At 38.3% G+C, this 23,348-nt stretch overlaps 1 protein-coding gene across 10 annotated transcripts in view; it reads right to left on the bottom strand.

Annotated features, from left to right (window-relative positions):
* TRAPPC9 (trafficking protein particle complex 9) overlaps positions 1 to 23,348 on the bottom strand; it is a 459,142-nt gene that overhangs the window by 301,114 nt on the left and 134,680 nt on the right. For all 10 annotated transcript variants that reach the window (XM_027684410.1, XM_027684408.1, XM_027684411.1 and 7 more), the window contains 2 exons: positions 11,038 to 11,180; positions 265 to 375 (listed from right to left, as the gene is read on the bottom strand). In XM_027684410.1, coding sequence (XP_027540211.1) covers positions 265 to 375; positions 11,038 to 11,180 — 254 coding nt within the window. The remainder of the gene's footprint in view (positions 1 to 264; positions 376 to 11,037; positions 11,181 to 23,348) is intronic.

Consider the following 23,348-nt stretch of genomic DNA (forward strand, 5'->3'; position numbering starts at 1 on the left):
TACAAAAGCAAGTTCAATGAGCTCTACACCTCAGTGCCAACTAGTTCATATTTTGTTATTTTCAGTACCACCAGATTCAGAGCTAAAATAAATTCACTTGAAATATTGCTAAAACTTAGTGATCCACCTTAAGGAAAGCAAAACTCATACTCTTTGACATGTGTGAAATGTTTAGAAAGAAAAACAGGCCCCAAATGTCATCAATGGTGTATAAACAAATAACAGGGTTAAACCCAGGGCCCTTTTAGTGCTGAGAACACTCACCGCTGACACTCCCCAGTGTGCAGGATTAAATCTTCATTATTCTTAGCACTGATGGTCAACTCATGCTCTGTGGAATTGAAGACATCAAGGAGTAGGTGGCACTGCCTGGTGCTGTCCAGATAGGGGAAAAAAGAACAGCACAAATTCAATAACACAGCAGTGAGTTATTATATCAGAATTCATATCTATGAACAAATATAAACATAGATTAAAAAAACCCCACACATTTCCATACAGGTTTTATATCCTACTCTGATTTTAAGAGTATCTTATGGTTTTAATTGAAAAAAAAAATCTCTTTTAATAGCTGGATTTTTTTTTTTTTTACTAAAACTAAGCAGAAGGGTATATCCTAAAGAGAAGTTCCATGACAATTATGACCTGCAAAATATCAAGCCCCACAGCATTCGATCACCTGTATACATATGTTTTCTCACGCTGGAGCTTTCAGATTCACTTCTGTGGAAAAAGCCAGAGAATGTTTCAGCTCTTTGAGCATTCACATAAAAAAGGCTTATTATTTCAAATCACCTTGGCATCATCTCTTTAAGAAACAAATTTACGAGCAAAAACTTAAACTGCAAGGTGCAATTCCATTTACTACAATCACTGGCTTGTCCACAGACCAGAGCAAGCAGCAATTAGAGCATTTAACCACCACAACAACCACTCTGACAGAGAGAAGCCAACTCTCTCTCCTCTATAAGACAGACAAACACAGGCACCTCTCACAGAAAACCTTTTATTTGTCAGTTACTATCCTTCAAATCCAAATTTCCCCAGAAGCATTTGGTATAAATACACCAACTTCATTTCTGGTAACCTTAGAAAATAACACTAACAAAGGTACAGAGTGGAAACTTTACTGCAAAGGTTTATTCTAATAAACATTTTAATTCCAAGTAATATCATGTATAATGTATAATAATTAATGTTCTTATTTACTAAATTAATATTAATTATCACTAACAATGTGCTCATTTATTTTATGATTAATAAAATTAAATTACATTTTAATATTCTTTAATTAATATTTTATTCTAACTAATATTCTAAACAAATTATTCTAATTTATAACTTTTTCCTCCCTGTGAAACTAAGCAGAAAGGGCAGCATCGAGTGATTCTAATACAATATACATGGAAAACAACCAGAAAATTATTAGAACCAGATACTAAAATGCCAAATACAATCATACAGTTTCAATTGTGCCTTACCAGTCTACTCTGAAATTCAAAGCTCCCTAAAAAGCTGCTTAACAACATAGAAATATCCCCAAAAGGGAAGAAAGAGGAGTATGTTGGTGAGGTGAGAGTTGTCAGAGCCATCCTTCAAACAATTTGATGTTCAAGCTCCAGTTGTCTGTCTGGGGCAACCAAGAGAATTTATCCTATTGCACAATAATTTACAGCTGGACTGAAATGTCCATTCCAAAGGCAATAAAACTCAGGAGGTCCAAGAGTTTAAGGACTGTTCTTCCACTTTGGAAAGAGGTTCTCTGGTTCATTATACGACTCTCTTTGAAAATCAAGAGGTGCCCTTTTCCGAGCTCATACAGGAGGGAACGTGTTGCCAACTCTTGAGACGGGAACACTCCCAGGACAAGCACAGGAGGTTGAGGTTCAGGTCACAAAAAAGATAACCACATGACAAGCAAGCATTGCTGGGGGATAGTTCCATGTCTTTCAGCAAAAATAAAAAACAAAAGCAGGGGTGGAGGCTTTTTTAATACATATTTTAAGAGTTTTCACACTTTGTGTAAAGCCCCAGTGACTACTGAACATAGAGAAGAATGCGGGAAGGTGGCTGAGTGCCTGAAGCAAACATGCCAGAACTCAAGAATTTAGAACAAATAAGGAGTCATGGCTCTTGTTAGAAACTCCCTTCCTTACCAACTCACAAGAAAGAAATAACTGGAAGGGCAGGACTCAAGTCAGCAGCAATCCTGTCGGTAGAAAGGAATGAAAAAGAAAGGGGGAATAAAGCTTTTATCAGCTTCTATCTCATCACTGGGAGAGTGGGACGAGACCTGCAAAGTCACAGACAACCTCTGCCCCTCCAGTAGATACAACGTGATGATCTGAAAGAGACGTCTAGTGTAGATAATGTTTACAAAATTAAATATGGAGAGAATTTGTTATTTATGCCACAGCAAATCCAAGCAACTGTCTGAAAAAACGTTCAAGCCTCCTGCAATATCTCTTGGCAGCAGAACCAAAGTTTTGCCAATAAAACAATTCATGCCACAAAGGACCTACACAAGCTGCCCTTCAGGACTAAACACCAACACTAATATTAAAAATTCCCAAATATGAACCCTTGAAAATTATTCATCATTATGACATTTATTTCCTCCTCTTCAAACACTACACAAAATAGACGTGTAGGAGAAATAATTCTTTCCTTGTCAATTTTAAGTTAATTCTCCAGGGAAATCTTTCAGTAAAAAAAGTAAAAATTGAAGTTACAGAATTATTACAGTACTTTGAAAACTTGGAAGAATAAGATATTAGTATAAAAAGATTGAAGGTAACATTAAGACTGTAAAAAGGGAGCATTAGGTCTTCAGAGTTAATACAGGACAGCCAAAGAGACTACTGGAACAATGAAAGTCAAAAACAATTAAAGATTAGAAAAATATTTGAATTAAAACAGTAAGCTTCAAATACTGGAAACTGCATCCAAGTAAGGATACCAAGAAAGCACAAGCTCTGGAAAATTAGAGGTAACATCAAATTAAAGTTAAAAGGAAAAAAAAAGAAACACTCAAGTTGTTAAAGAGCAATTTGCTGAAGATCTGAAAATTTGCATTTTTTTTATTTTTTCTTTAACATGTTACAATCAGTAGGACTGCGTAGAACTGATGCTCAGATAGGAAAGTTCCAGGGAAACAGAGAATTAACAAGAAAGCCAAATAATTCATATCAGTTTTCCCTACATGGGAACTTAGAGAAGGCCATTTGTTCCTTTGTGAGACAGGAATTAAAGAACCCATCTCAGTGTCAGTAAATGAGATTTGAGAGGCAAATCACATTCATGCAAGTGTGATAAAGGAACTCCAAGGAGATTTTGCTGAACTACTACATTTAAGTCCAGCCATCAATCTGTTGCTCCAACTAGGCTCTTTATCAGAGAATTTCTAACATCCTATTGTTTCAAGGATTTTAAGGTAATTGAGTGAATCTTAAACCATTAGTTCAACACTACATAAATAAAGTTTTTATTCAAAGTGTGTAAGCTTAAAAAAAAAACCACCTTAAAACACTCAAAATAATAAATGGATCTAAAGTTGATTAAATTATGTACCATAATGGCCTACTGACCTTTTGGGCTGAGAAATGCCAGGCATAAATCACAGATTTCTGGAACTGGGAAAGACTGGTCCGCATATACACAATTTCTCCCCCCTTTTCCAAACTCATAGTTCACACTGAATATTTAGTTGGTTGGGGAGGGTAGATTTTGTGTCTGCTAAGTCTAGTTAAGTAGATGTTAGTTACCACTCATCCCAGGGAAGGGACAGAACTCCACCTTCAACATTTCACACAATGTGAAGGGTCATCAGTGGCTTCCCAGTTTCTTGTAGAGGTTTGGGGTCATTTTAGCTCCTTTTTAAAGTTTGGGTTGAACACATCTAAAATAAATAAATTGTGTTTGGGTAGGTTGGTTTTGTGGTTTATCATGGTATCATACACACATGAACACACACATATTAAACCATCATCTAGTTTTATTTCATAAACTTATGGGCTCAGAAGCATTTCAGAGAAAAATATGAATTAGTACAGAGTTTCCTGTTTCTGCAAAACCCAAATAATCCACTCTTCATGGACTAATCTGGAAGACGCAGGACAAAAATACACCATGGCACCACAAAAATCTCATCTCCCATACATCCACCTTCCCATCACCTCATCGTACACCCCCCAAACTTTCTCACCCACCCAGTTGAAGTGATCATATAAATTATATTTTATATCTCTCTATGAAATGAAATATAAAACTATTCAGAAAAATAAAGCAGACCCCATAAACACAACATCTGTCCTTTCTGAACAGAATGATATACAAACTATTGCATTATGGTAAAAGTCTAAATTAAATGAAGATGAATTAAAGCATCAGTTGGACCATATATAGACAATAATATCAAACCCAAAAGTTCTTGAAAGGGTTTTACTCTTTTTTCCATCTACCATGTCAACTGCTAATGAAAAGGAAATAATGTTGGATCAAACAAACAGAGCCTAAAGGGAAGAATACTAAAAATCACAGCATCCAAACATTTTCCATTTCTGTGATCTTCTTTATTAGTTCATGATGTTTGCTTTTGAGAAATCTTTCCTAAATTTCATGTTCAAGATTTTCTTTTAAAAGTGACACAAAACTCTACACAGTAGGTTGTAAATGAAAAAACTACAATTACAAGTAACATTTTCAGTTGATTGATTTATCATTTGAACATCTCAGAATAACGTGCAAATTTAAGCCAATACTGATATCAAACAATAAAATTCAAGAAATCTTATTGTTTTTATTGAAAGTTGAGTTAACAGTGTCTTAAATATCTATTGTATAAATTAATTTCTGTCTACTGCAGAACTCAGGGTATAATGCAAACAAAAGTCAGACACACTGAATTGTGCCATGTTTTTAAAATCTTACAATGCCACTTATGGTTCCAAAAACAGTCACAAAATTGGGGCCATGGGAACTTCAGGCAAGTGACAGTTACCCTGTGATCTAGAAATTTCTTTCAGGGGTACTGAGATTACTCGAAGTGACAGCAGAGGATATTCTTCAGTAACATTTAACACAGCACTAAACCCCAGTGCAGCTGCCGTGCTGCAAGGAGGGCTCACCCCAGTGAACAATCTCACTGTAGGTCTGTCTCCAGCTTAGTTTTGAAGATACTTTAAACAAGAAGTCCTTGAGGGGGTTGGCAAGTTTTCTGCATCCTGACTCCTCTCATTTCCCCATCAACTGAAATCATGGAGTATTTTCACATTCACTCTTTATATTTCGCTTCTCTTCTGTTTTCTTTGAACAGCCATCCCTTCTAAAAATGGGACATCAGGAAGGGAAGAGCAGCTTTGGCACTGATGGCAGGCATTGCTGTGCCTGTGACAACCCTATTCTCCAAAATCCACTGACTAACACAAAGAGTAACACAGCAGAACAATGATCCGGAGCATCTTTGTTGGTGCTCTTGCATCTTCAATAGGGTCTCTCTAATTTAATTTTCATTAAACTATCTAAAAATGAAGTTTTCAAGACTAACTTTAGATGATTAAGTCAAATTATCCATCTTACTGGCAAAAGGTCTTTTCACATATTCCAAGAAGTGTCCTCATCTGACTTCTCCCAGTTGCAAACCTTTTCAATTATGCTAAACATTCCCAGCACATCTATAAATATTTGCAGATTTATGTTCTCACATCTTCGTGTGCCAAACCATACATATTTAACATTTTGATCTCAAAAATCAATTCTCTCAATCTCTAAGCTACTTTTTGCTGCCCTTCCATGAACCCACTGCAATGTTACACCATCAGCAGAGGTTAAGGTTACCAGGATGATTTAACTGTTGGGTGTAACCTCCCACATATGAGGAGTTACCACTCAGTAGAATCTATACTGAACTCAATAATGTGTGTATAAATAAGGAATATATTTTAGAATGACATCCAGTTCTGAGAACATTGAAGTATATTTATTAAATCCATTGCTTGTCAGATTTTTCTAATGATTTATCAGTATAATTGCACAAAACGAGATATTTATTTGTTTTATTGAGCTAAATTTGCCCGGTTCCCATTCTGACTGGCTTTTATTATCATTATTTTTCACTAACAAAACAGTGAATTTAATACTAATTATTTTATCCATATAGCAATATCTGATTACTTCAAACAGGTCATATCTTAGTATTCCTCCACACTAAACAGATTGCTCTTAAAGCACTCAAACAAAAGAGGTTTTTCTCCACCCTGCAAAGTTCTGTGACATTTGAACATCAAAATACTGAGAAATACTGTAACAAATGTGAACATGTAATTTAAAAATCTGGCTCTATAAAACTAAGAAGGGTTTCAGAAAATGCTACAGAACTTTTTAGCATGTAATGAAAAGGTCTGTTAGAGTCCAGGCAAAGAAAAGTCCTGTTTACTCTTTCCCTTGTATGATTTGTAAATATATAATGAACAGGATTTCTGACCCAACGTGACCTGCTGAAGAGGATGTGTTGCAATTTATTGTAGGGAAAAGATGGGAAACCTTGGACACTGGAATGGAGAATCTGAAAATTATGTCTGATTTCATTGAGCCCCAAAGTTCTACCCACCAAACTGAAGATCTCTTGAGAACCCTCACCATAGCCAAGACTGTTCTTTCTCCAAACCACCAGTGGAACCCCATTGGAAAATCTGGATCCTGACTTTAAATCCAAAACAACGCAAAACCTCAGATCGCTGCAGACTCTGTCATGAACTGATGCCTTCTCAACAAAACCAAAACATTTCATTTAATGATATACACTAATGGTACAAAGGAAAATTAACTTGAACCTACAGTTAGGTTCTGACTCTTTGAATTTAACAGTTTCAGACCTGCTATAATTCCTTTTTTTTTTTCTGACTGAGATACGAGAACAGAGTCTAAGCCTCAGCCCCTGCCAGAAGAGATCTGCAGCAGTTGCCTCATCAGCTGTATGGGAGTTTGAGGACAGGAAGGAAAGTCTTCTCCCTCAAAAAAAAAATTAAAAATTTCCTTGTTCATCATCCTGAACTTGTAGGTTTTACAGGTAAGAATATTCTTCCATATCTGGCTTCCCAACTTTGCTCAAAGTGAAGGCAGCATTGCTGTTGCACTGAGGATTGATTAATCTACAAATTCAGACTATTTCACTGTCATTGTAATAAGCAAGACTAAAATTTTCTGACCTTTGTAGGTTCTTATTTAAGGTACTTTTGTGCTGATGGGACAATGGCCAGGGGCACAAGGAGACCAGCAGGTCCCTCAGTGTGCAGAGCACACCTCACCTGAATTCCTACCAGATGTGCAGTATTTTTTCTGGCATTTTTCCATGCTTTTTGATAAAGGCAGTAAGGAAGGACATTCAGTGCCCACCAAAACTGGCAGATAACACCTTTGAGAGAAAAAACAGGTGTATTTTGTGTATCACACAAAACTGTCAACAGAACCATCTGCATCACTCCTCCACTGGCAGTCTGGGATCATCAGATCTGTTGGTAACTGCACTGTTTTGAGGCCTGGAATCACACCAGTAGGTTTGAGGCTAAATCAATTAACATGGCATGGCCAATTACAGAAGACAATTAACACAATTTTACTTCACAGATTTATCTCTGATTTATGGCAAACAAAGGCTTAAACAAGTAGATCCCTGAAGCCCTTCAAGATTTCATTGAGCTGTGGGACAGAACTTTCAACATTAACTTATTATCTCTTATACCCTGTTCCAGGGCTGCCTCAAACACTCCCATTCTTGATGATGCCTTGTGGGACAATCACCCCTGCAAGCAGGAAAAAACAGAATCAATGAATATGAGTTCCATGGTCAAAGGGACACCATTTCCCAGCACGAGGCTGTTCTGCCAGTCCCCTTGGATGGAGGCAGCTGAGCGAGCACAGGTTGATGCACTCAAGCAGCTAAATAAAGAAACACCAATTAAGTTTGGAAGGCTTTTACATAAACCATAATCTTCATGCTACAATGGGGGGAAGAGTGTTTTCATTAACATTTTTCCTGGGTTTTTTTTTTTCAGTAAAGGCCTAAGGGAAAAATCAATGCTCAAAGTTTTTTTAGTTGGCTTTGACTTTTTAAGCCCAGGAGCTAGCAAGCAAATGTTCCTTATTTTTGTGGAGCTAAAAATGTAAAATAAAAATGGCAAAAATGAAAAAGAAAGGGAAAAAAATTAATGCAGATAATGAAAGCAATGATAACTTTCATTCTGAAATGATGGCTGAGGAGGTAAATTATAAAATACAATTTCTTGTAATGACTCAACAAACATAGCCCAGTGCCTCAGACAGAATTTAAGCAACAAAGTCTCAGCTGTAAATCAAAAGGAAATCAGATTTGAGTTTTTAACAGAGCAACTAAAAAATTTCACTTATAATTTGCTGTCATTGAGTGTCAGGTATTGGCAGAGATGATCAACAGTCAAAAACCAAACTTTGTTTCATTTAATGATAACAGTTATCCTGAGCAGATTGGGAGATGACATATTTCTGCTATTTTTCACTTCAAACTATAATACTGAGTGCCACATGACTTCTTCTGATGGAGAATCTACACAGGCATGCACAAGACTAAAGGAAGGGTGTTACAGATCACTAAAGATAATAACATGGAACAAGCAGCAAGAGATAAGAAGAACTTAACACCAAAATGCATTCATGACTTAGCAGACAACATAAATCTAATGTCATAAAAAAAATTAAAATCAATAGCCTTTTGACAGGTCTGGCAAGAAAACATTTCTGAGAGAAGTGTAAATATTGCAGTATCTTTCTCCAACTCAGTAAAGCTTTTAGGCACCCTTAAAAGCAGTCACATCTTTAACTACATCTCCAATCAGCAAATCACTGACAGTTTCCACTGCCTTTAATGCTGATCACTGTGATGAACAGGCAAAGAATGAAGTGAACACACACAATATGAGCTGAAGCACTTGGCTGAATTGGAGCCACTATATATAGCACCAGCTGCCACAGGACGTGTGAAACTGCTCCCTGCTGAACACAGAAACTCTCCCTTTGAATTAGCACCTCCATCTATTTTTAAAGATCTCAGGATTAAATACTTTCCTCACATCGTAAATTCCCGAGAACAGATTGACAAGGCAGGGATAGGATTTGTCCTACACAAAACACAGCTGGGGAAGCCAAGCACAAAAGGGCAACTCCCCAGCAAGAGAGAGTCAAATAAAGGCATCAGGTTGGATTTGAAGCTTTTGTGGAAGGTTTGCGGTTTCACACCCAAGGTAACCTGTGACTATGTGGAAGTAATTGCAGTGAACCAAAGAGCAGTTGCACTGCCCATTAAAAATACACATAATGAGAGTATAAAGGACTTTTTTTACACTGAATGGAGGGGAGTGGGCATTCAAATAATAAATGCAAACTGATTATTTTAACCTGTGTAAAGACTCTTCTTCAAAACTGTTGAAAACAGATGCTGTGGTTTTTCCAGGTTGTTAAAGAAAGATCACTTACTGAACCTTGACAACCTTACAAAGGCCTAAGAATGTCCCATTGCAGGGATGAAACTCTGAACATCATTAATAAGGGTCCCGGAATTTTGCAAACAGTTGTTCCAGATACCATGTTCTGACTTTGCAAGCGGCATTAAATTTGCTTTTCTAGAGCAGTTCATAAAAGAATAAAACCATGTCTCCTATCTTACACTTTCAAGCAGCAAAATGCTTGACAAACTTTCTTACCAATAAAGTGACATGGTTTTAGGTGGTTTTTATAAGAAATGGAGACAATCTTGTCATTAAAAATAAATCTTCGTCTCACTTTAAAACATTTTTTACAAAAACTATTTCAGTGTTTCATCATCTTTGCCTAACCTTAAATTCCCTTGCTGTTTGCAAAGGTTGTTATTTGCTGTACATCTGCTGTGAAATACAGAATCCGACCCCTCTTGGCAGTGCCAGGATTAAAAATTCCATTCCCTTGTCAGTCATCTTTCCTTCAGCAAGACCAAAAGCTTCTTCAAACATATGATTTAGCATAAGTCACATTTTATTACTTTTCTTGCTCCAGACTTTCTCCAACTTGTCCACTTTTCTTCATGTTCAAGCCCCAAACTTTCCTTGAGGCTTTACTTCTTCTGCTCACAGGAACAAAAGAAACACTTCATGTTTTGCAGGCTCTGTAGCTCTCCATCCATCCTTGGTCATTTTTGCCATGGTATGATACTGGTAATTCACTTCTTTCCTTTGAAAATTTAATATTCTCCCTGATATTCCCTTCCTGCCTATTTTTGGATTTCTGAAGTCTGTCATAAAAGGTTCTAGGCCCAGCAGGAAACTCCTGGATCAAGCAAGTTCTCTCTCAACTATCATTATTAGTGTTGCAGTACATAATTTCACTGAAACAATCTCAGAATTTAAATCAAACAAAATTCTTGCTCCCACTATGCACAGAGGTTGGGTTTTTTTTAATAATAATCCTGCAAATTATTAAAACTGAGTGCACCCAGTGGCTGATGCATTTTAGGCAAACAGATTTTTGTGATCATGGCATTTGACCACCATCATGTGGTTGCCACAATTTTTAAAACTCACTATGACGTGAAACTACTCTGTGACTTCCAAGAGAAAGCAAGTACCAGAGACATCACAATTTTTTTTTCACATTCAAACACGATCATTTACACATGAATTTTGGGTAAGATTCTGCTATACAAACACAAAACTGTACCACCCAACACACCACAACTGCCAAGAAAGAAGTCATCAAATTTTACAATAGACATGAGATATCCTGACCCTGCTAAAAGAAATCATCATGAAAAAATGCTTGAACCTCAGAAGTTGTTGAATGCACATGGATTGCTTTAATCATAGTCTGCAGTTAAAGGAGGTTAAACTCCTAGAGGAGGAATTTCGAAAATTTGTTCACATAATTCTTTATCTACATGTTGCTGATGATACTGAAAGTTTCCAGCATGGTCTTTAAGTTATAGCAAACGTAGCAGAGACAATGAGTCAAATATTCAAGAGTCAAGACCAGGCTTACCTTGTTGCTGGCAGGGTGCTGACACGGGTGAAGAACACTGATGGCTCTACTTCTACGTGAAGGCCCAGTGAGAGGTTCCTGTAATACCCTTCCACATGTCCTGGTCCACCTGAGTACTTAAAGTTCAAAATGGCTTCCAGTGTCTGGAGAAATAAAAGTAAATTACTTGTTAGCTATTTTTCACTACTGTGCATTTCACAAGTTCAATTAAATTAGACCACAGAAGTGATTTGCGAATTTGCTTTCCTAACCCACCCGTTCTATTATCTCTGGAAAAAAACACAATCTAACAAATAACTGCAGCTTAGGCAAAGAGTTGCTTTTTTTGCCTAATCCTTTTAAAAACTAGAGAGTACAGCACAAAGTCAGCTGGAGTTCCCTTTATGTAATTCGTCTCCATACCACATTTAACATCAAAAAAAGAGCTTATTCTTGCTCAGAAGAGTTTAGGGTTTATTAAATGCTACGCTCCTTCATATCCTAGAAAAATATTCACCACTTCATTACCTGCATAATCAAATGGAAAAGCTCCAAAGCTTTTGGGCAGATAAAGATTATACAAAGCTAAAAGCATCTGGTCTCTCAACAAGTGCCTGCAAAAGTAGGCTCATCACCATTAATGAACAGATTAGAACAACACTGTTGTCGGGATCTCGTGCACACACCTTGTCTTCCTTTGTGTTCATTTTATAGGGAATGGCTGGATTGCAAATATTAAAAATGAAAATAATTCTCTGGCACTCATTACTCTCAGCAGCACTGAGCCCTTACTTCTGTGAGGAAATTTTGGGTTTCCTGTCTTTTTCCTCGATGAACAGCTTACGGGAAGCTTCTGATACCATTCCCCACGTTATCATCAGTGTTCAAGATCAGAACAAACCTCTGATCCCTCCAAAGAATTTATACACCACCTCTTCTTTCCTTATGTTCCTGAAATACAATTTGCTGGATGCAAGTGAGGATTTGGGAAGTCTCATTGGATTTTTTTTTCTCAGTTTTCATTCTGGTCCTCGGGCAGCTGCTGCTGTCACGTCTCAGAGCAAGGACAGAGGCAGTGTCAGCCCTCCATCCTAACATGGACATGACATACTATGCTGGAGCCTGTGTCCACAAGGACAGATGTTTCCTTCAAAACATTTACAAACAACTCTAATCTCCTCTTTAATTGGCTTTTAGCATATTTATTTTAAAAAAAGCAAAAAAAAAAACAAAAACCAAACCTCACACCAACAACTTATCCAGGAAAGCAATTCTATTTATCAGATGCCATCAATCCTCAGACAAGTAAAAGTACTCTCCCTTTCTACAGAAGATTTACAAAACAATTTATGAAACCTGTTAAGTTTTTTTCCATAAGCTCTAAGGAACAATCTAAGGATTTTCTAACTTACAAAAAAACATTTATGTTTGATACCCATTCTGTCTCTGAGTCTGGCTGAGGGAAAAGAAACACAGACAGAATCAATTCCTTAAATGACCACAATCCAGTGATTTAAAGAATACCAAATTCAGAAGTGTGACATTTTGCTGCATGGTCTGCTATTTCCAGCCTGCTTTTAAGTGGGCTAACTCCAATTCCTAATTTAGTTTCATTAAAATTCATGAGAGTCACCTTACAATACAAATAAAAACCTTCACTGGGCACACCGGACATACTCGTCCACTGTGTTTATGTCAATTCCTAACTGCAGTTAATGAATTCAAGTTTATGTTATGTCAGGAGAGCTAATCAATATTAAACATGAAAATAAAAAAGCACATAATAATAAAATAAAAAAGCACAGGGACCCCTGGTGGCCTAGTGGTTAGCATGCAGGACTCTCACCTCTGCAACCCAGGTTCGAATCCAGCCAGTTCCCCGGGCAGATGGAGCCCGTTAGCCCTGTAAGGCCATCCATCTATGAGAAGGTCACTCTAAACAAACCTACGTCCTGAGGACCTCACTGCCATTGTCCAAGCTTGCTTGGCCCCGGCAGATGAACCTTAGGATTAAAGGGTGGGCTCAGTTCAGCGCAGGCTGTGTCTCACCTAAAAAATCCATTGCGCAGGCTGGAAAGGTAAAAGACCTTTCCCCAAATCTTCGTTCGCGAAGACTGGCCATTATTATTAAAAAAGCACAAACCCATTCAAAACATACTTCATCCTAATTAACCAGCTGGACCATTTAATACAAATCAGAGCCAGGCTCCATAAGTACAGGGATCTGACACTACTTCCATGGCAATGTGAGAATGGGCTTCAATTCCAATTGGGAAATTGTGAAAGCTCTATGCATGTTCTGCATTATTGCTGTAATACTCACAATATCCTGCTTGGAAAAGCTACTGTGCTATGGATCCATGGTTCATTCTCCACAGCACCACAGCACAAAGCTCCTTTATTAGGCCCAGACCCACAAAATGACAGGTAAACACATCATAAATGTTAGTTTGAAAGGTCACAGAGCATTATCATTCCAGATTCAAAACCCTTAACGTCCTATACCAAGTGAAAAACCTCCAGAAAAAAAGCTGAAAAATACAACCATTACGTGCCATTAACGAGCAGGAGAGTTTGAGGGCACCATCATCATCTTGGTCCCTGTTGTAGAGAGGAATTTCTGAAAGAAGTCCTGATGATGACACTGTGTGTCCCCCACACCCCACATTAAAGAACGTGAAAAAGAAAACCTAATGGTCTTCTATTAATCTGACAGCAGTAGGACATCCCTTCTCACAAAAAATGTAAGGTCTAACTGGGGACATTTAACACTGAGGACACAAGAGATTTTGAGTATCTCTGAGAACTGCAGAACACCCAAATCCATATTCTTTTTCTGGCCGTAATATTCTGCAGCGGTCTACAAATGTACACACAAAGATAAAGCATCAGGACTGGAGATGGGTGTGTTGAGAAAGCATGACTGAAGGAAATAATTTTTTCAGAAGCCTTTGGGTGATTAGAGAGAGTCTTAATGCCTAGGATTTATATAATATGAACAGAGGGGGAAAAAAAACAACCAAATTCAATCTCCTTTAAAGCCCCCTACGCACATGTACCTCAGAAAGGACTCCACATCCAATATGAAAGATTGATTTTCTATCTGTATGATAGCAAAAAAAAATTCCTACACTTTCATAAACCTATAAAGCTCCAGTTTAAAGTATTTTACCACTCTCCCACAGCACCTGCAGAGAAGAGCAGCCCAAGTGCTACAGTCCCCAATTTAAATAATGTTGTATCCTCACTCCTTGTCAAACCTACACAAATCACAGTCTGAGCTGCAGATTCTCCTCATCTTTAGAAATACCAATGGAATTTATTAGACTTCTCCAAACTGCATCCCTGCAGACTAAAAACGAGATGGCAGAGTGTCACTACAAATATCATTCTGCCTCTGGATGATCCATAAAAAAGAAAAGGAAGGAAGAATGGAGCACACTGGACTGTCAGAGCAGACAGGCAGGAGAAGAAGCCTATTGATAGCTGAACACATCTGGATTCAGAAAACCTGTGGAAAGGGGGGAGATTCTTGTTTCTAAGCTGAGGTCCATTCTGGAAATTCAACAATAAAAATATGGATACATTATTTATTATTACTATGATGGCTTTGGCTTGATAAATTTTTAACTATTTCACTGATCCTTCCTTCTACTGATGAAGAAAAGGAAACAGAAGTGTTTCTGCATGTAAGTTCCAGGTGACTCTTATCCAACAGCAGCCAACATCAATAACACCTACAAGAAATATTTTACAGATAAACTATAAAAAATTACTGGTTTGGTTTCTCATGCATTTTTCCCTCAGACTCTTTTCTTCATAGAGTTGGTACCATTTTTTTTTTCTCTCCAGTTTGTTCATGGAAATCCTTCCCATATTCACTTTCCTAACAGAATTAGAACAAAATTAGAGAAAAACTGCTGTTTGAGTAACAGGATGCCACTAACAAAAAGCAAACTGTTGGGCACTGAAGTTTCCCAGCTAACTGACAACTGTCAGTTCCTCAGGAGAGACTCTGAACAGCAATACCTTTCCATACTCATTTTTAATTGCCAATTCAATTACAATCTACAACTCAGATCATGTATTTCTACTGAACTACCACTACAGCACTTCCTACCCTGAAGTAAAGAGTAAAATCTAAAGAGAAGTTCCAGCTAATCCTACAGCTTATTGGTACTTGTGCAGAAGCTGGAACATTACTGACTGAGAACTGATCTCCCCAAAACAGCCAATGACACAGGAAATAGAGAAATGAATGGGGAAGGAGCAGAGTGAAGGGGATTTCTTGTGCTGGATGGTGCTCAGTCCTTTCTTTACACTTTGTCTCTAGTAAGTGGGATTGACTGACTACCAGAGTCAAGGAGCTTTGCCCCCCCAAAATGTTCAAAGTTCTGTGTAGCAGAACCCACTATTTTAGCTCAAGAAGTTGTCTTAGACCAAGGGCATATTAAGGGAACTATAACTCAAGGATATAAGAATCCACCTGCAGAGATTCAGTCATTAAATCCTCTACGTAAACAAAAATAAACATTCCACAGAAGAACATAAAACATCAGCTTAATTTAATATTAGCAACTCTGCTAATTAGACTTTTTTTAAGAAAACATCCTTCAAGATATGAAAAGCTTTAAAAGACCCATTTTCTTTTAAAAAACCTTTAAAAAACTGTTGCACAGCAACATTAGAAATAATCAACAAAGAAACGACCACAAGAACAATATACACAATGCATGACTTAGTAGTCAAATTTATAGTGATATATTGTAATTGAGTAAACAATCAATAGATGTTCATATACTTTCCTCCTCTCTGTTGCAAAATACTTTTATATATCTAAATTTTTGGTTTCATAAACTTTACAAACTTGGAAACTGTTCAGGTCAGAAGCTCCTGGGTTTAATTCTTATATCATCTGTTTTGCTTGGTAGATGTGTTTCTTTATTCTTTGTTTCTTTATTCCCATGCAATTTTACTGGCAATAACTCCGAGTTTATCCCTGTGTGTATCTTGCTACAGGAAGAATGAGAGGATTCTGTTATTACTATATTATTTTTTCTTGCAGTGTCCCATCACCACAAATCCTGCTTTCTGTGTTTCAGAGAGCAAGGCAAGATTTTGCCCTCAAACTTTTTCCAAACTGTAACATTAATTTTTGAAATATTTATAATCAGTGTTTTCCATAACTAAATTAACAAATCATACTTTGTAAGAAAGGCTCATATACATTGCATTACCTTTTCAGGTCCTTTCCAAATTCCCTTAGCATAATAAAAGTGACACTAAGGAGATCTCAGCATTTAATACAAGATGAAATGTCAATACTTGGCTACAGGCAGTTTGCTCCTGAGAAACTGCAGATGCTGACTCCAGTAACAGTAAAGAAATACCAGACTGTACCATTGCAGACTCCTCCTTTAGAAAGAACACTTAAAAACTAAAAACTAAGGGAAAAAAATCAGCATGAAGACCAGATAAAAGCTGTATAAATTCAGAATATGATCTTTCCATTTTAGTTCTGAATGGCTTCTCAAACACAATTCTTGCTAACAAGTATAATTTCTCAAGGGATTAGGGCTTGAAATTTGAAAAAAGAATTTATTCTGGGTGTGTGATATTCAAATACAACTTTCTTTGGAAAAAAAAAATATACATATATATATACACCTATTACTTGCCCAACAGTAAACATTATTTATTCCCAAATCCCATCCTGATCCTGATCTGCTTCTCATCCAAATTCCCACTAGCAGCACCCTCTCCATGCATTCATGAGTGTTCAGTCACTCTTTCTGATTTTAGCCCCTTTTCTCCTTTGATGCTTTTTGTTTTCTGGTTTGTTTGGGTGTTGTTGCTTTTTTCCATGAACCGACCATAAACCCCAATTTTGTTAAATTCTCTCTGCCTCCCTCCTTTCCTCTCCTTTTCTGACCATTCCACTCCAATACTCGACTCTGATGGGCAATCAGTGATATTCATCTGCAATAAAGAGAAATAAAAATGCACCATATCATCAGTTCCACCTCACAAAAGGCATCAGAGGATCTGTCTCTACAAAATTGATTTCTCAATTTCTCCTATTGTGTGGCACACTTAAAATCCTTTAAGAGCTCTGAGTATTGTGTAAATAAATCATGGATCAGGAATTTCAGCTGCCTAACTGCAACCAATTCAATTATCTGGGAGTAACAAGGAGAAAGAGACTCTCTCAAATTAACCACACTCTTTCCAGCAGCAGAGGAAACCCTGGCAATGCACAACCTACCAGAGATGGCCCATCAAAAACGTGCATTACTGGAGCAAACCCAGAAAGGTCATTTTGAAGCCAAGTTCACGGGATGTGCTGCTCCAGCAACACGGTTCAAATGGAAATACAGTGCATGGAACACAGTTGGATGGGGTTTTTTAAGGGAAAGACCAAACATGAGCATTGGGAGGGAAATGGAGATGCCTACAGAGCTGAAACCAAGGAATATGGGACTCAAACACATCAAGTTTCCACTCCTTGTAGCAATTTGTGAATATAAAGTCTGTATCTAAATTTAGAGTTGATCTGAAAATTTAGTCCTGACATTTGGAAATGCACACACCTCTGCCTGTGTATCCATTTGGTTCCCAGAATTAATAAAGATTAGCACTTCCTCGAGCTTTTCATATATAATGATCTAGCAAAAGACAAATATTTGTGATTTTTGCTTCTTCCTCCCATCACTGAGTGTACAGCCCGTGAACCCACAGGGTAATCGGACAAAGAGTAAAGTCTGTGTAAAAATCAGACTTAAAGGATAAATTTGTGTAAAAAAAAAATGGGCTTAGCAGCAGTGCTGGGAGAAGCAACAGGTGCCTTTACGTCCATGGGCTGAATATCCTCCTGCCCACTTGTTCTCAGGAGGACAAAAGGGAGAAGAAAACACTCCCACACCACTGAAGAGGAGAAGTAGAGAAACTGCTGAGTAGCTCCAAATTCTGTAATTCTCTTTGGGAGGACAAAAGTCTCCAATCTAATAGAAAAAAATGTTCCAACTAAATGCCAGTAGCATCATGTCTTTATTACTCCCTAAGGAGGGAACAGCATTACTGAAATCTGAACATTCTCACAACATTCTCCATGATTTTTGAGATACAAACAATTCTGAGCATTGAGTCTTTGGACCAGTCTCTTACTGCAAAACTCAGTCCTTAAGGGCTTGGATGTTGTTGATATCTTCAAAGCTTCTCCCATGCAGGAATTCACATCATTCCTTTGCACTCAGACCTTCCTTTACTTTAAATACTGGTATTGAAAGGACATTTAGGAGGAAAAGTATAGTATGTCAGTCATGGTAAGGACAGCATCAAGCCTTTATCTCACAAGGTTTAACTCAAGATCAGTATTATTCCAAAACTGAAAATAAAGACTGATATCTTTAATGTCTGGCACAATCTTAGGCTGCCCAGGAAAAGTCCACGTTAAGAAATGAAGATTAGAAGTGGAACACATGAACAAACGTAGATGAAGTTTTCTGCCCATAGAAAACACCACCTGATGGTTGATAAAAAAAGGAAATTATACCATAAACTGAATTTTTACATGAAAATAATTGGTGGAATGAGTGTGCAGTGATATCACAGAATCATAGATTCATTAAGGTTGGAAAAGATCTCCAAGATCATCAAATCCAACCACTCAGAAAGGAATCTATTCATTGCACTCTCTCTCACTGGAGAATATTAGTCCTTTCACTAATAGGTAACCTGACTGATTTTCTGATAAAAAAAGATCCTTCAGGTTTTCTGTATTTTTGTAAATGATGCAACAACTCTCCTTCCCTTTTTTAGCTAAAATATAAATTCTCTCCTTTTAAGGAGACATTAAACAGCCAAGAAAGAGCAGAAGGCAGAATACCAATCATGAAGCAAATCTAAATCTACTGGAATATTTAATTGGTCAAGGTAGAATTCCTTATTTTCCCCAAACAGGAAAAACGGACTTTCCCTGTAGATATTGTTCCTTAGAACACCAAACAGTGCAGTAATTGATAGCAAGAGCCCTGATACATGCATTAGAAAAAGGATATGCATATGTAATGAACTTGTAGTGCATATGTAACCATCCTCCAGGACTGAGCTGCAGCACACAGTCTCCATGCTAATTTTTCTCCTCTGTATTCCATTAAAAATATACATGTCAACTACAAAAGCCATGATAAAATTCTTACCAACTGATTAAGCAATTGTGTCTCTGCCGCAAGTCAGACCTTTTCATGTACAAATACAAAGAAAGCCTACATTGCTATTCCTGTTAAGCTTCTTTATCAGTCTAACACAAAATTAAGTATAATTTTTAGCACATGTGTTAATCAGGTGAATTCACACAGCAGCCAAGAAGGTGCCTGTTGTGTTGTGTTGCTGCTCTGGTGCAGTTGTTACTCAAGTACCCCCACTGCTCACACACTGACTTCCAGCAGCAATTTTTGCAGCACACCAGTGTTTATCGAGCTCATCCATCCACATTTCTGTCTAGTTAAACCCTGAACAATGAAAGTGCTGCATCCCCTTGTAAAAATAGCACAATGGCAACGACAAGGAGCTGAAGCTAAATATAGCTCCTGCAGGCATATGCTGGGAATTAAATAGTACATTTTACCTCTCTCCAATCCTAAATCTGTAAGCTTCTACAAGGAATCTCTAGTGAATACACACAGGAGCTCAATAAATCCCCCTTAAGCTTACAAGGCATATTCTGAATCTGTGCTGGCTAAAAATAGCCATGTTTATAACGAGAATGGAGATGTGAGCAGAATAATATTAAGTTTAAAGGCAGGCACGGTGTAGTCATTCCACATTAAAAAAACAGGGTGAATCAAAGGTCATTCTGACAAACAGATATACAGGCTGACAGATGAAATATAGTATACAGCAATCTTGTACTGAAGAGCATTCATCTCTCATTGAACTCTGCACTTCCTAATTGCTATTGCAGCCACACATTCACAAGTGATTTTGAGTGTATTTTTTTAGCTGGAAGTTGTTACTTCCAAAAGACAGGAGTGTACAGCATTATTCCACTGGACAGTATTCCCTCCTAGAGTTTAAATCCCCTCCATAAATGTTCAGGAAATACAATACATAATTCTTTTTTTAGTATTAAACACAGAATTCTGCCTTCTTTAATTAAAGGCAAATTGCCTCCAGGCCTCCAGGGTCCAACCATTGCAGCCAGATGCCCAAGGGGCTGATGGACGTTCTTAAATGCCTCAGAGGTTGTACCTCCACCAGCCTGAATCCCAGCACTGCTGACCACAGTTATCACAGCATCTCCTCCTTGGTCGAGACACAGATGAGAGATTAAAAACCATTTAAACACAAGTAAGTCATATGTGGAACGTTCCCATGGAGAGTTTTCTTCCTGCTGACACTAAACTGCAGAATCTGTCACAAAAACGTGTGCAGGGGAATTGGGAAGCCCTGCACGCTGTTCTGGGAGGACTTGAAGGAATGGAGGGATAAGTCACCACACGTGGTCCTCAGTCATTTCTTTGATTCTGAAATCAGAGAATCACAGAATGGTTTGGGTTGGAAGAGATCTTCAAGATCACCTCATTTCAACCCCTCTGCCATGGGCAGGGACACCTTCCACTAGACCAGGTTGTTCAGAGCCCCATCCAACCTGACCTTGAACATTTCCAGGGATGGGGCAGCCACAGCCTCTCGGGTCAACCTGTGCCAGGGCCTCAACATCCTCTGGGTAAAGAACTTCTTTCTAATATCTAATCTAAACCTACTCTCAGTTTGAAGCCATTCCCCCTCTGTCCTGACACTACATGCCCTTGTAAACAGACCCTCTCCATCTTTCTTTCAGGCTCTCTTCAGGTACCGGAAGGCCACAATTAGGTCATCCCAAAGCCTTCTCTCTTCCAGGCAGAAGAATCCCAATTTCTCAGCCTTTCCTCATAGGAGAGGTGCTCCAGCCCTTTAATCACCTTTGTGGCCTCCTCTGGACTCACTCCAAGAGGCCAATGTCCTTCTTGGGCTGACAACCCCAGGGCTGGATGCAGCACTGCAGGTGGGGTCTCACCAGAGCAGAGTAGAGGGGCAGAACCCCCTCCCTCAACCTGCTGCCCACATTGCTTTTGATAAATCCTGCCCTGACTCTGAAGTAGGAAGGTACAAAGAGAGAGTAAACGCAGGGTTAGACGCTGATGAACAAATCACACACGTACACACATCCTGCAAGGGGGAAATTCCTCTATGCAGAGACCAGCAACTCAGCCTGGTTCTCCCAGCAATGGCTAAGAACACTCTGGTTGCTGTAAAAGAGCATTACTGAATGTATTTCCTCACTGAAACTTGTTCATTGCACCCTGTAGGCAGAGACTCCATGAGTGAAGACACAAAATGCTGGCAGATACCTTCTCACTAAAAGAACACACCCATGAGATGGGTGGGCAACACTAACTTGTGGGCATCGTGGTGCAAAGAACATGTATGCAGCATAAACACCCCACTTGTCATGAGACCATAAATAAAATAACATATAAAACCAGTCACGACCCAGAAAGAACATCAGGAAAAACCATAAACAAGTGCTGAAGAAGTGACTCCCCAGTTTGGAATGACAGGTCTGATCAATCAATCATCCACAAGCAGGTCATCTCTCACTTTTGAGAGAGAGCTTTTTTAAACTGCTGTCCAACCACACCTGGCTGCTGCAGACTCAGCAATCAAGCATTATCTTTCAGTATATATTCTGAGTTAAGCAAATGAGAATTTTAGAAAGCTGTATGACACTCTTAAGGTCTGCAAGTGGGAGGGTGCATCTCTTCCACCCTTCCCACCAGAGCAACACCATCAAGCCTGACTCGGCTCACATGAAACAACCTGAAGTCCCTGGGTAACACAGTGAAGTTATTCAGTTTTGGTTTTTCATGCCAAACAGTTCTCCACTGTTCCACACTTCCCTAACACAGCCCATCCCTTCTCTGTGCCTTTTACTTCTACCAACTCCTTTATGAGAAAAGGAGCTAAGATTGCACCACAAGTAAGGTAAGGACAGAGGAAACCTTCTGTTTTGTTCTCCATTCCTTCTCTTTCTAATATTCTATTCCTAATATTCTACTTGCCTTTTGCATTGCTACTAAAAATTACCAGCTTTGTAGAACGTCTCATGCCTCCAGGATCCCCACCCTGTGTGGCAATGGTTAATTCAGAGCCCATCACTGTGCTTTTGGAATTAAGACTCTATTTTCTTCACGTGCATTACTTTACAATGCACATGTGGATCACTGCTGATCTTCACCTCAATTTTTAACAACCTACCTCTGTCACAGGATAAGCTTGTAATCCCCAAGAGCTGGTTTCATGTGTGCTACCCTTGATAAACTTTGACACATTCCTAATCACCATAATACCCAGATCCTTTATGAGCAGGCACAGGCACAACACAATCCCAATGGATTAGGCTGGAGACCACCCTTCAGTGAGCAAATGGGCCATTTATCCTACCTTGAACCAGCCCCTGACTCATGGCGGGACCTTCACTTTTATCTTACAGCATATTTGTCCCTCTAAGAGATTTTGGAAGTGTGTGAGGAATCAAGTGACCAGTATCCCTGATATTCAGTTTGTTCATGAGCTCAGAACGTGCTTCAAAGATCTCTGACAGATTTGCTCACCATGACACTGCCCTTCATAAAAACCATTTCAGCAGTATCCCAACTCTGCAGTTACATTTCTGATTTTACTATGCTTACCAATAGTAAGCGTAAAGTAATTGCATTAGCTGCTCTGCTTCCTCAATGGCAATATAAAACTTAACTTTTGAAAGTTACAAACTTCTAAAACAGCAGAGAATATGAAGATAATATTCCAGACAAAGGAGGGAACACTCACATGCATCCTCCTATGGGCATATGGTTTGACACAGGTCCAAAACCATCACTGTTACCCAAGTAAGAAAAATCTTGTTTCTATTTTACAACACATGGATCAATCCCTTACAAATGGTTTCATGAAGATCTCAAATCCATTCATTGTTCAAAACAGTCTCCTGAAGAACCCAGCTCCCTGTGTATACTTTTTATTCATAATATTACTGTACTGTGAAGAAAAGTGATACTTACACCCTCAAAAGATAAACCAAATCCTCCTCTGCAATAGCTCTAGTACCTTAAAAAGAAATAATGCACCCAGCAAATGGGAACAAAATCATCTATAACATATAAAAGATCCCTGAAACCAAGTGATCAGATTTTTACAGGAGAGCTCCTTGGTATTCTTGGGTTAAAGAATCCTCATTTTTTCAGGAATTCCTGTGATTAGAAGGGATAAGCTCAATTAGTGAATTTTCCAAA

This window comes from Neopelma chrysocephalum, unplaced genomic scaffold (assembly GCF_003984885.1).
Source record: "Neopelma chrysocephalum unplaced genomic scaffold, ASM398488v2 Primary Assembly neopelma1_66, whole genome shotgun sequence".
Lineage (NCBI taxonomy): Eukaryota > Metazoa > Chordata > Aves > Passeriformes > Pipridae > Neopelma > Neopelma chrysocephalum.